The sequence below is a fragment of the Chiloscyllium punctatum genome, chromosome 7 (assembly GCF_047496795.1).
Source record: "Chiloscyllium punctatum isolate Juve2018m chromosome 7, sChiPun1.3, whole genome shotgun sequence".
In the NCBI taxonomy this organism is placed as follows: domain Eukaryota; kingdom Metazoa; phylum Chordata; class Chondrichthyes; order Orectolobiformes; family Hemiscylliidae; genus Chiloscyllium; species Chiloscyllium punctatum.
In genome coordinates this window covers 133,766,218-133,779,427 of record NC_092745.1, presented here as the reverse complement: position 1 = coordinate 133,779,427, position 13,210 = coordinate 133,766,218, and the positions used below count along the sequence as shown (strand labels likewise).

The following is a 13,210-nucleotide window of genomic DNA, read 5'->3' as shown; positions in this document are numbered from 1 at the left end:
CTTCGGTATATGTGAAAATAGGTGATCTGGTCATTTTCACAGAGCTGTTTGTGGGATCTTGCTGTGCACATGTTAGCTGCCTCATTTGCTACATTTAAACACTGCCTACACGTCAGAGAAAATCCTCATTAACGAACTAACCTTTGGACATCCTGTGAGGATAATGGGTTCTGTGAAAATGCAAATCTGTCTTTTAGTATTTGTAATGGGACTGAAGCTTGAGTTTTCCTGTAGAGAGATATATTTTGTTGAAGCTTTTTGTCATACGTTCACCCGGACATTTTGCAAGAAATACCAAAGTAAAAACAAAACTATCATTTATACAAGAGGAAAGGAGACTTACCATGTACTGCGGGATATGTAACACCAAGGACTCTTACCCTGTTATTCAAAGAGTCACACAGCATCAGTCCAACTTCTCCATACCGACCCGCTTTCCTAAATTAAACTAGTGATTTCCCAAATTTGTCTGCATTTGGCCCATATCCCTCTAAATCTTTCCTATTAAATGCCTGTCCAAATGTCTTTTCAATGTTGTAACTGTACCTGTCCTCTGACAGTTCATCCCCCATACGAATAACCCTATGTGTGAAAAGATTGTCTCTCAGGTGCCTTTAAATCTTTCTCCTTTCATCTTGAAATTACTCTCTCTCGTTTTGAATTCTCCAACCTAGTGAGAAAACCTTTGCTTTTCACCTTATCTATGCTCCTCATGATTTTATAAACATCTAAAAGGTCACTCCTCAACCTCCTATGCTTCCGAGAACAAAGTCCCAGTCTATCCAGCCTTTCCTTTTAACTCAAACCTTCCAGTCCCAGTAATATTCTGGTAAATAACTTCTGCAGCCTCTCCAATTTAATAATATCCTTCCTATTACAGGGTGACCAGAACTGTACACAGTACTCCAAAAGTGGCCTCACCAATGTCCCGTACTACCCCAGCATGATGCCCCAATTCTTATACTCAGTGATCTGAATAATGAAGGCAAGTGTGTTCAATGCCTTCTTTACCACCGTGTCCACTTTCAGGGAGCTGTATACCTAAACCCCTTGGTCTCTCTTCAGTTAAATTACGTTTAACCAAACTTTAGGCCAAGTAGAAAATTATTTGTTTTATGCTATTAACTTTAAACGTAGATTTGTTGAAAGAATAAATTCCTTGCCTTTAGTGACAAGTCAGCTCCCCTTTCCTGTGTCTATAAATTCTTACTATCCCTCTGCTAGGTTATAAATTTACATTTTTCAAAATTCCTGGGGTTGAAATACGATGTCTAACATTAACTGCACATTTTTCTGTGATATCATTCCTTATTTTTTAAACTCACCCAAGCAGCTCAGGAGCGTGTGCTCCAACGCTGCTCAAACCCTCTGCCACAGGGGCCTGTGTATGAGGATATGTAACTTCCAGGACTCATGAGCACAGCACTCTGTAAGCCTGACATTAAACATATCCTGGCTGTTGACTGTCAATCAGAATTAATGGGTACGTTCTCCATGGCAACACTTCCACCAATTAAGAGTCCATTTGTCAACCAACTATCACTCACCTCATGCACTATAAATCGGTTTTCCCCTTGAGATTGAATTCTTGCAAAATGTCCTGATGAGTGCAAGGCAAAATGCATTTTATAAAACTCATCTTTGGGATGTAGGTGTTGCTGGCTGGCCCAGCATTTATTGCCAATCGTAGCTGCCCTTGAGAAGGTGGGGGTGAGCTGCCTTCTTGAACTGCAGCAGTCCATGTGCTGTAGGTAAACCCACAATGCCCTTAGGGAGGGAATTCCAGGATTTTGACCCAGTGACACTGAAGGAAAGGTGATATATTTCTAAGTCAGAATGGGGAGTGGCTTGGAGGGGAACTTGCAGGGCGTGGTGTTCCCATGTATGTGTTGCCCCTGATCTTCTAGATGGAAGTGCCTTATCAGTTTAGAAGATGCTGTCTCAGGATATTTAGTGAATTTCTGCAGTGCAGCTTGTAGATAGACACTACTGCTCCTAAGTGTTGGTGGTGGTGTCAGCCACAGGCTGCTTTGTCCCTGGATGGTGTTAAGCGTCTATAGTGTTGTTGGGGCTGCCCCCATCCAGGCAAGTGGCAAGGATTCCATCACACTTCATTTTTTTTTCCACAATACTCAAGTTTTGTCCTGCCAAATGACTGTTAAAACTTAAATATTGTAGAAATTCTATCCAACAATTAAATTATTCTCCTGGTTATAACTTTATTTTCACCTTTTAATGAAGCGTCCAAATGTGCTTCACAAACAAAGAGAGCCATGTAAGAAAATGTTAGGATCGCTGACCAAAAAGCTTGGATAAAGAGGTAGATTGTAAACAGTGTCTTGAGGGAGAGAAGTGAGATGGAAAGACGAGGAGACGTGGGGAGGGGATTCTAGAGGTTTGGTCCTCTGTCAGCTGGAGGAAAGGTCAGTGATAGTGACTAAAACCAGGGTGGACAGTGGCCAGAATTGGAAAAGTCTCCACGTTGAAAGATGTGGAGCAGGACAGCGTTACAGAGGTAAGGAGGGCATTGTGACTGGAGGAAGAAGTAAACCTACAGGACACTTTAAACTTGGTGGAGGTTACCGAAATGGTGAGGACTGAAATCCACAGACGGATTTGAATGCAGAAATGAAAATTCTAACTCTCTCTGGACCAACTGCCAGTGTAGGTCAGTGAGCATGTAGCCCAGCTCTGTGGAACAGGGTGTTGTGGACTGCTAGCTGTCTGATGAATGAACCGATATCTGTTCCGGTGGTTTTGATTTTGAAAGATGCATTATCGTTTAATAAAACAAAGTTGTTGTACCTTTGCAGGTTTGACATCCGACTGATGAAAGAAGGGAGGATGAAGGGCCAAGCCTTCATTGGGCTTCCCAATGAGAAGGCTGCAGCTAAGGCCCTCAAGGAAGTCAATGGGTTTGAGCTCAAAGAAAAACCGATGGTGGTTGTATCCTTTCATAGAACAGCAGGAATTGCAAGGCACTCCTTCTCAATAACAACAGTAAAAATAACAACACACCGCCCACAGAGTGGCCAGATCGATATCCGTAGTGAGGGGAGAGTGTTTAGAACGAAACTTTAACAGGGGGGTTGGTCACCAGTGGAATGCAGATTAAAGAGAGCTGGGAGAAGGGGGATTTCTGAAGGAGGACTATCGTAGCACAGGGACTTGTTGGGATCTGGAACATGCTGCCCTAATATAGCAGTGGAAATAGATTCAATAACAATTTTCAAAAGGGATTAGAGAGGGAAAGAATCGCAAGTATTGGAATTACACTCTGCAGGACCATGCCATTTGGCTCATTGAAAGAACTCGCTGACTCCCCAGCGCTCTCCCAATGGGCTTGAATGTCATTCAACCAGTTATCTAATTCCCTTCTGATTCAGCACTGTCAGGAATCACTAGGGTATCGTGCTGAATTTCAAGCTCTGCTTTTCTTGGAGTCATTACAAAAATTAAAGATTTTAATAAGATTGAAGAAATCCTAAGTTGACTTGCCTTTCTGATCCAGGTTGACAGAAAGCAATGAACAGCGTGTGCATTTAACCAGAATTACCATTTATTACAGATAAATAGATTCTAATTACAATTATGAACCATAGACTGGAATTAGTGAAAGTTCTAACCCCACTCCCCTTCAGTCTGACACTGCCTGGAAAAAGTCGGGAGTGTTTGGGAAGGGTGTAAGACTGGGAAGGCAATTCAATGCTGTCAGTCTGAAGCTTTTACTGAAATGGTCCTGTTGTGTTGTTAGGACTTGCTGCTCTGTGATCCTTTTCCAACAACACTCACTTGTTTGCAGGATTGGTTTACATATGTAAAGACTCGAGTTTACTGGTTAAGAGCCAGAGCATACAGTAACAGCTGAAGGAAAAACCAAACAGCTTTCTTCAAGCTTCATGTGGTTGTTACTGGAGAAAGTCAAGTCTCACAGCACCAGGTTATAGGCCAACAGGTTGAGCTAAAATCACAAGCTTTCAGAGTATTGGCTCCTAAATAAACTCCATTCATACACAGCCTTTGGCTTCAGCTTGGCTATAGTCTAGGGTCACATTACTGCTTAACCCTTCATTATAGCTCAAAGAAAGATTAAGGGGGCACAAGATAGTCTTGGCTGAGAAGATTAAGGTGAATCCAAAGAGGTTCTTTAAGTATATTGAAGGAAAAAGAATAACCAGAGAGAGAGTAGAACCCCTCAAGGACCAAAGTGGAGCTAGGGCGAGGTCCTCAGTGAATATTTCTCCCTGTGTTTACCATGGAGAAAGACATGGAGACTTGGGAACTTGGGGAAGTTTGTAGTTGTGTCTTGGGGACAACCCATATCATAGAAGATGAACACATCTATTAAAACTCATCATAACCTTCTCTGCCTGGGCGAGAACAGGATAAACTCTCCAGCTTCGCCAGGTAACACATTGTCAGGAGTCTGCCTGTTTAATTCGCTCAGATAGTTTTAATTCCTTCCAGTTAATATTTTCCTCCTCTCAATATGATGCTACCAAGCAGAGCAAGTGTTTTTCTTTTGCATAATCAGAGCTTTGTGGGTGCTGGAAGTTAGAAATTAACCCAAACACTGGCAGTTCTTGGAAGCAATTGTAGAGAGAAAAGCAGTTAGTGAGTCAGGTCAAGGACATTTGATCAAAAAGAGAGAAGTTAGAGACAGAATAGGTTTTAGCAAACTCAGGAAAAAGGTTGTGTGTATGAAGAGGAAATGGTGGGATAGAGGGCAAAAGAGATGAATTTATACAAAGGATGTTATAAGGCATAAGGCACAACGGGTTGGGAATGAATGAAAGAAGTAAGGTATTAAAAGCTGGGTCTAGAGGAGGTGTCAGTGGCAGCAACTGCTGGCTGAATAAGTGAGGACAGATCCACAGATTCTATCAACAAACACATCGACCTGGACCCAATATACCAGTCACTGCAACGGACAGCTGGAACTGACAACCAGAAGCAGCAGATTCAAACCACTATAAATGCCGGAGGGAACATCACAGAAGCGCTTCACAGGAGGGTCCCAAACACTGAGGATGTCACCTAGACAGGGGACGAAATGTCTGCAACACAAATTCCCAGCTCGGCGAACAGAACCACAACAACGAGCACCCGAGCTACAAATCTTCTCACAAACTTTGAAGTGAGGACAGAGACTGTGATCTGAAATTGTTGGCTATAGAAGACTGTGAAGTGCATTTTCCTCTTGTTAGTGTTGAACGTTATTGGAACAATGTAGGAATGAGTCAGGGTATTAAAATCCCAAGTGACGGGAGCCTTGGGGATCCTGTTTACAGACTGGCTGTAGCTCTGCAGTTCTGCATCCACTGTCTCTTTTTACACATGTTCTGTTTAACTTGGATTCCATGTTTGATCCAATACTAACCTTATGTTAGTGTTAGTCCTATTTCTGCAGAATTTTATAGCCCTGTTAAATGATAACTAGAGAAAGTGAGGACTGCAGATGCTGGAGATCAGAGTCAAGAGTGTGTTGCTGGAAAAGCACAGCAGGTCAGGCAACATCCAAGGAGCAGGAGAATCGACGTTTCAGGCAAAAGCCCTTCATCAGGGCATTCCTCCTGTTTCTCGGATGCTGCCTGAACCTGCTTTGCTTTTCCAGCACCCCACACTCGACTATTTCATCTGCAGAATTGCATCTTTGCCTTCAAGCTTTGGTTTGTTCAGTCAGTGAAAGTTTAATAGCTAATTTGTTGGGTAATATTTTGCAATCAACTAGGAGAAAGTGAGGACTGCAGATGCTGGAGATCAGAGCTGAAAATGTGTTGCTGGAAAAGCGCAGCAGGTCAGGCAGCATCCAAGGAGCAGGGCTTATTCCCCAAACGTCGATTCTCCTGCTCTTTGGATGCTGCCTGATCTGCTGCACTTTTCCAGCAACACATTTTTCAGCTCTAATATTTTGCAATATCTACCTGACAGGCTGGGAACAAAGTCTTTCGGGATACTTAGCTTGTGGTCAGAAATAATCTTTCTAAAGAATAACTAGTTCTTGACTCCTGTCCAGTCTAAACTTTGAGCAGGACAGTGTGAAGTGCAAATATCTTTATTGTCTAAATTTGCTTCTTATTATGAAGTTTTTCAACATATTTCATAAAAACTTCTCACTGTTTTCCGATCACTTCAGAACCTCTTGCCTTCCTATTTTCCATCTGCTCTGAGACCTCTGTGCTCTTTTCATTCCTGCATCTTAGTGCTTTAACATTTGTGTCAGGTTCTGCCTGACTTAGACTTCTGTATAATACCGACCCTTTAAAGGTAGTAAGGACAGAAGAGCAGAATACTTTTAAACGTGTGCTACTCATTGAGTTAATGTGCAGAGAGCCATATAGTGCTCATATAAGGAACATAAAGTTGGCCTGCAGATCAAACAGACAATTAGACCAGCAAATGGCACTTTGGACTTCATTATAGAGTCATACAGCACAGAAACAGACCCTTCGGCCCAACCTATCTACGCCGGCCAAGTTTCCCAAATGAAACCAGTCCCACTAACCTGTATTTGGCCGGTATCCCTTGAAACTCTTACCTATTCATGTCCATATGTCTTTTAAATGTTATATCTGTATCTGCATCTACCACTTCCCCTGACAGTTTATTTCACACGCGAATCACTCTCTGTGTGAAAAAGTTATCCTCTCAGGTCTCTTTCAAATCTTTTCCTCTCATCTTAAATTTATGCCTTCTGGTTTCAGACTCCCGTACCCTGGAGAACAGACCTTTGCTATTCACCTTATCTATGCCCCTCATGATGACCAGAATTGTACCCAGTATTCCAAAAATGGCCTCACCAACATCCTGTACAAACATTACCAGGCTATTGAAGTACAGAAATAAAATCTTGCTACAGTTGTGCAGATCTTTAGCGAGGCAACCTGTTTAATGTCTGCAGTTTTTAGTCTTCGTATTTATAGAAGGACAGTTGATAAACCAAAAGTTTGCTGCATTCGTTTCTGGATTGAGGAGGTTATCCTGTGGTGAGAGACTGAGTGGATTGAATCCCTATTGTCTGGAGTTTAGAAAAGTGAGTTGAAACAGGACTCTGAAGGAGTTTAACAAGTAAACACTGGGGAATTTGGAACATGAGATTGTAGTCTTGGTTATAAAGGGTTGATCATTCAGTTTTGAGATGAGGAATACTCCTGTTCGGGTAGGAAGTGGGAATTTTTGAATTGTCTGCCTCCAGAGGCTTGTTTGATCATTCAGGCTGGGATAGGCTGATCCTGGATCTCTGGGAATTCAGGGATTTGAGTGGCCAGGAAAGTGGAGTTGAAGCCCAGCATCAGCCAGGATCATGTTCAGTGGTGCAGTGCTAGATAGGCCAGAGAGTCTGCTCCGATTTCTGTTTCGTAAACTGGTTGTCGTTGATGTTACATCAACTCTCCCAGACGTTGCACCTTAATGCCTTCACAGCAATTTGCCCGCTCTGCACGGCCGAAACAAGATCCAGCAGACGGCAAGAGGGGCCAAGGGAAGTGAAGATCAGAGGGTTGTATGGTGAGTCTTTGGCTCTGCTCATTAATGCTCAGTAATGTTGCTGGCGTGTCCCGTGGAGCGAGTGTTTAATGCTCGTTGATGGTTTATGTTTTTCTCTTGGTTACAGTTGACACTGTTCACAGTAAAAGCCCAGTCATCAGTTTGGGGCAGTGATAATTCAGTGTATCCTTTATAATGTATCCTTTTATATATAAAACGCAATGACTCAAAAGACAGCATTGATGCTCCTGTCATTCACTTATTGAGAATTCATGGGGAACTGAGGCCTCTCAGTAACTCGGCCTCTTATTTCTCTTGTTCAGTGACTTGGTTTTAATCTTCAGATCAGTCATGATCACTTTTTAGAAACTCTTCTGCTATACCCGGTGAATAGTCCACGACATCAAGATATCACAAGCACACATGGACTCAGCCCTCATTTATTCTTCCTGCTTTGGAGCACGGTGTGTGTCAGAAAACCCGAATGCTGCAGTGATGTTGAGGTTTGAACCGATCTGAACCACAACCCGTTTCCCCTGTGGTAACGTGAGCAGGAATGAGAAACGGTTTTCAGTTGCTATCAGATCAGTAACCCAGTGGCAAATCCAGTTGCATATGGAAGTTTCTTTCACAGTTAAGGGAGCGAAGTTGTCATTGCTCCAATCAGAATGTGCAGCAATAGAGCCTGGGCTCTCCAATCCTGATACCTGTGCCTCATATTTCAGGCACCTTCTCTCCCCCCCCCCCCCCCCCCCCACACACACACACACACACACACACACATAGTATCACCACCTCAGAGGGGTTATGAAATTAGATTAAATCCCCGCTAATTAGTGTGTGGGACAGGGGCTGTAAGGGGTGTTTTCTCTCCAATCCTTGAGCCAAGGAGGCTGTGTCAGGGGATCTCACATCTTGAGGTGGAAAAATATTTAATAGAATTAGTTGTTAGATTGTACAGGATTTGAAAGTTGCTGGAAAAAAGACATATTTTGTTGAAGCTTTTTTTTGTCTTTCACTCATCAGGACACTTCACAAGAATGCCAACATAAAGGGAAAACAGCATTTATTCTGTGGGAAAGGAGAGTGCTGATTGGTCAGCAAATGAACTCTACATGGTAGCGGCATTGCCTCGAGAATGTACCAATTAATGGTTGACAGTTAACTGCTAGGCTTTGTTTTTAATTTTAAACCAGACAAGTTGACTCTGATTAGTCAAAACATCTCCCTGAGAAATGAGCCAGTGAATGGCTGTCACCTATTCTGTTGAGGTGAAACAGGTGCAGTGTGTGTTCTTCCTGTCTACAAATGGCTTTGAGTATCAATATATGGAGCTTCCAGTGCCCACAATACACCACACTGAGCCCAACCAACAATCCAGACTTGGTTATCAGTCTATCCTGAATACTTTGGATTATTTGGCAAATACTGATCAATTGTATGACACACCTGTTATTTCTTACAATTTGTCCTGATGTGTGTAAGAAGAAAACCTCTAACAGTCTTTATTTTAAGCAAAACCAGCGACCGATTAGTGGCTTTCTCCTTCCTCTGTCCTGTTGATCCAGAGTGAAGGATAGACATCCCCGTGCTCCAGCACCCCATAGCAGTATTGAAATCTCATCATGCTGTAACTGTGGGCTGTAAACTCTACCTGCCATACTGTGCCTAGCCTCATTGGAAGTTTCCACACCACAGCAACTCCTGACATGTCCTCTTTATCTCATTCAGATCATCAGCAGATCCTTCTCTGCTGTTTCTCCACATTGGTCCAGTGTTCTGTTAAATGTGTTGACGTTGTTTCCATCTCCCACTTACCCTGGCAGTGACTTCCTGTCTCCCCGCTGAGTAAAGAGGTTTCTCCTGACTTGGATTTATTAGAATGTGTAATGGCCCCGGCTTCTAGTGTCTCCCATTAACAGAATTATTGACTCTGCATCAACTGGGACTCTTGCAGAATCCTGAAGTTACCAGTCAGATCTCCCCTCATTTTTCTCAATGTTGGAAACAGCCCTCCAGCATGTTCAGCCTTTGTTCATAGTTCAGGCACTGTCCTTGTTACTACTTGTACAGGGAGAAATGGAGAACTGTCTTATCCTGAGAATTTCTCTGAATATTTAACCTCTACTTCTGGTATCCTGCAATCATCTGGTTCAGAGATGTCCAGGCCTATGAGTTGAGGAAGAGCCAGGATGAGGGTAAACAGCATTGTTTCTGGATGTGGAGTGTCGCAGTCTGAGCTCTGAAAAAGTGTTTGTGGGTCACTGGGACACATTGTGAAGCTGAGAGATGGTAGCCCCAGCACTACAAGGAAGTCCTCATTCTGTTTTTAAAGGCCATCATATTTGGGAAGCTGTGGATGCTCTGTACTCTGGGAAAGTGTCAATATCTGCAGTCAGTTGTTGAATTCTTGCTGCTTGAATGAATGTGTTCAACAAAAATAAAAGCTGGTGTAACGAAACTGTGCTTTTGTTAATCAGTGTTTTTGATTTAGGTCCATGCTGTCGATCTTTTTGATAGTGGGGGGGGGACAAAGAATTGCAGATGATGGAAATTTGAAACAAAAAGAAATTACTGGAGAGACTCAGCAGGTCTGGCAGCATCTGTTGAGAGAACGCTGAGTTAACGTTTTGGTTCCAGCGATCATCATCAAAACTGAAAAAGACCTGTTGAGTTTTTCCTGCAATTTATGTTTTTTTCTTTTTGGTAGTGAATTGGATTCCAGAATTTACTTCCCACCCAGATCATTGCTTCCAGATTCCTTGTCTAGCCTCAGCCCATGCTCTCTTACTCTAATTCAGACACCACTCACCTCTCTTCCACTCCCTTACTACTTTCTTCCTCATTTCAAGGGTGATACTTTTAGCAAGGTTTCTGTCCTACTCTCTCTGTTTATTCCCAGAGCCCAGCAGCCTGCCCTTGAAGCTTTCAACATTCTATTTAATTTGCCCTTGTGGCTCTGATTTCACCACCTCAGCCCATACATAACTGCTCATCTCCTAACCTTGCATAACATGAGGATCTGGTGCTTTTATCACTAACCTCACAATCCTCATTTTCCCACCTGTCTCCTATTCCACTGTACCAACCTTTGCTAATTCCCCGAAACATACAAATGGGAAAAGGCCATTCAGCCCCTCAAGCTTGCTCCTCCATTCAAAAAGGTCATGAGCTAATTAATGCACATTTCCATCTGCCCCTGATGACCTTTCACCAGCATTCCCCCACCCTCCGGATTATGAAGAATCCATCTGCACCTGCCCTAAATGTGTCTCCTCATGTCACCTTTGACTAGCCTGCTCTGATTGTCTGGTTTTGAAAGTTGGGAAGGCAGTGGTGAAATAGTGATGGGGCTGTGCGAGGAATCTAAAACCCCAGGCTGCCCCCACATGGACAAACCCCACACAGTGGCTACTTGAAGTTCAAACTTAAAGCTGGTCTCTGTAATGATGACAGTTGTTAAAAACCCATCTGATTCACTAATGTCCTTGAAGAAAGGAAATATTCTATACTTAACTGGTCTGGCCTACGTGTGACTCCAGACCCACAGCAACTTGGCTGGCTCTTAACTGCCCCCTGAAAAGGCTGAGCAAGTCATTCAGTTTAATGGCAGTTAGGGAGGGGCCAAGGTGCACCTTGACTGTGACCCCTGCATGCATCTCGTGCCCCCCGCCCCCCCCACAATCATCTGAGGAAAGAATTGCTATCAAACCTCACAGCTAAAAATCTGTATTGGAGTGAATACAAGCCTTGCCTGAGTGTTCTCTGGTATGGTGGTAATGTCCCTACTTTGAGTGATTGCACATCCCAGCAGGTACATGAGAAAACTATCAGCAAAGTTAGTTTTAATTTAAGCCTTTCAGCCCTGGAATCATCCTGGTTAATGTTTGAAAGGGAATGTTCTAATTCTGATGTCCTTGTGTGCTGGTGGGAATGAGAGTTATGTCACCTTACTGATACATACACCACTGATGTGTGCTTTCCTTGATAATGCATTCAAATAAGAAATAAAAATGTTTGAAGCCAAATTACAGCCAACACCTGGAGTAATTCACAACAAGTTTACAACTCGTCCAGCTTCAAACCTGGTAAGTCTCTCCCCATCTCTGATTGGTGTTTCCTCATTTTGTCACCTTTCAGTCTTTACTATTACCCTAGACCACCCTGGATATGTCCTGACCCACCGGCAGGACAGACGCAGCAGAGGTGACAGCAGCACAGAGGGATACAGTCAGCAGGAAGTTGCCCTGGGTGTCCTCAACACTGACTCCAGACTCCTTGAGGTCTCATAACTTCAAGTCAAACATGGGCAAGGAAACCTCCTGGTGGATTACCTTGTCCTCCTGGTGGATTACCTTGTCCTCATTCACCTGATGACTCAGTTCCTCCATGTTGAACAACACTCAGAGGAAGCACTGAGGGTGTCAAGGATGCAAAATGTCCGCTGGTTGGTGGGGGAGGGGGAAGGGGGAATTGCAATGTTCCACCACCAAGAGTGGCTCAGCGGCAGCATTACTGATCGAGCTAGTCGGGTCCTAACGGACATCACTGCTAGACTGGGTCTGCGGCAGGTGGTGATGAAATCAGTAGGAGGGAAAAACATACCTGACAACTCTGTTCACATTGACAAAGACAATCAACAGACAGGAGGGTTCCCTCTCAGTTGGGGAACACTTCAGTGGTCCAGGGCATTCAACCTCGGACCATCGGGTGACCATCCTCCAAGGCAGACGTCTGGACAGGCAGCAGAGAAAAGTGGTCAAGCAGAGGCTGACAGCTAAGTTCCATACCCATAGGGAGGGCCTCAACCGGGACCTTGGGTTCATGTCACATTACAGGTGGCCGCCATTGCACTATACATACACACACACTCCTACACACGCACACACTCCTATACACATGCGCGCACACACACAGGCACTCCTATACACACACACACACACACACACACACACAGATGTGCACACAGACACCCACGTACACTCATACAGACACACACACTCCCACACTCTCACATGCATCCCCTCACAGACTTACACTCTACGCTCACTACACACGCACTCTCACACTCACAACCCCTACCCCAGACAGACAGACACACACACAGACAAAGACCCACATGCACACATATATTTTGTGGGGTGAATTTGTACTTGCAGAGTTACATTGTACTTTGCTCAAAAACTGCACGAATTCATGTAAAACTCTGCAATCTCACTTTTTAGATGAGAATCAATCTAAACATCATGGCATAGACAGAGAACACAGGGGGCCAGCACCTTCAACATATTGTCTAGCTATCACCCATTGTTAACAGCTAACACGAGAATGCAACGTTTAAAAAAAAAGTTTTGTGATTTACACGTGAAAGAAGTGAAGCTATTATGGTATTCAAACAGATGAAAGACTTAACAGACAATCAAGGTGTTTTTCAATGTATAATTTCAGTTACATCTCACTGTAAAGTTTTGCTATAAATTCTGTGTTAGCATTGAGCCCTCCACAATCACCTGATAAAGGAGCGACGCTCTGAAAGCTAGTGTGCTTCCAATTAAACCTGTTGGACTATAACCTGGTGTTGTGATTTTTAACTTTGCACATTGACAATCCCTTCCATCGTGTTGTGTGGCACTATCCCTGTGCTCAATGGGACAGACCTCAAACAGATTGAGCAACTCAGGGCTGGGAATCCATGAGGCACTGTGGACCATCAACAGCAGCAGAA

General features: G+C 43.6%; 1 protein-coding gene across 6 annotated transcripts in view; it reads left to right on the top strand.

Annotated features, from left to right (window-relative positions):
• Positions 1–13,009, top strand: part of rnpc3 (RNA-binding region (RNP1, RRM) containing 3) — a 45,312-nt gene extending 32,303 nt beyond the window's left edge. For 4 of the 6 annotated variants that reach the window (XM_072574894.1, XM_072574897.1, XM_072574898.1 and 1 more), the window contains exons 14-16: positions 2,814–2,946; positions 7,423–7,506; positions 8,512–9,946. In XM_072574894.1, the coding sequence (XP_072430995.1) occupies positions 2,814–2,946; positions 7,423–7,488 (199 nt within the window). In that variant the 3' untranslated portion in view covers positions 7,489–7,506; positions 8,512–9,946. Of the gene's footprint in view, positions 1–2,813; positions 2,947–7,422; positions 7,507–7,612; positions 9,947–11,490 lie in introns of those variants that run through there. The other 2 variants (XR_011961199.1, XM_072574895.1) reach the window with 2 other exon arrangements.
• Positions 13,010–13,210: the final 201 nt, after the last annotated feature.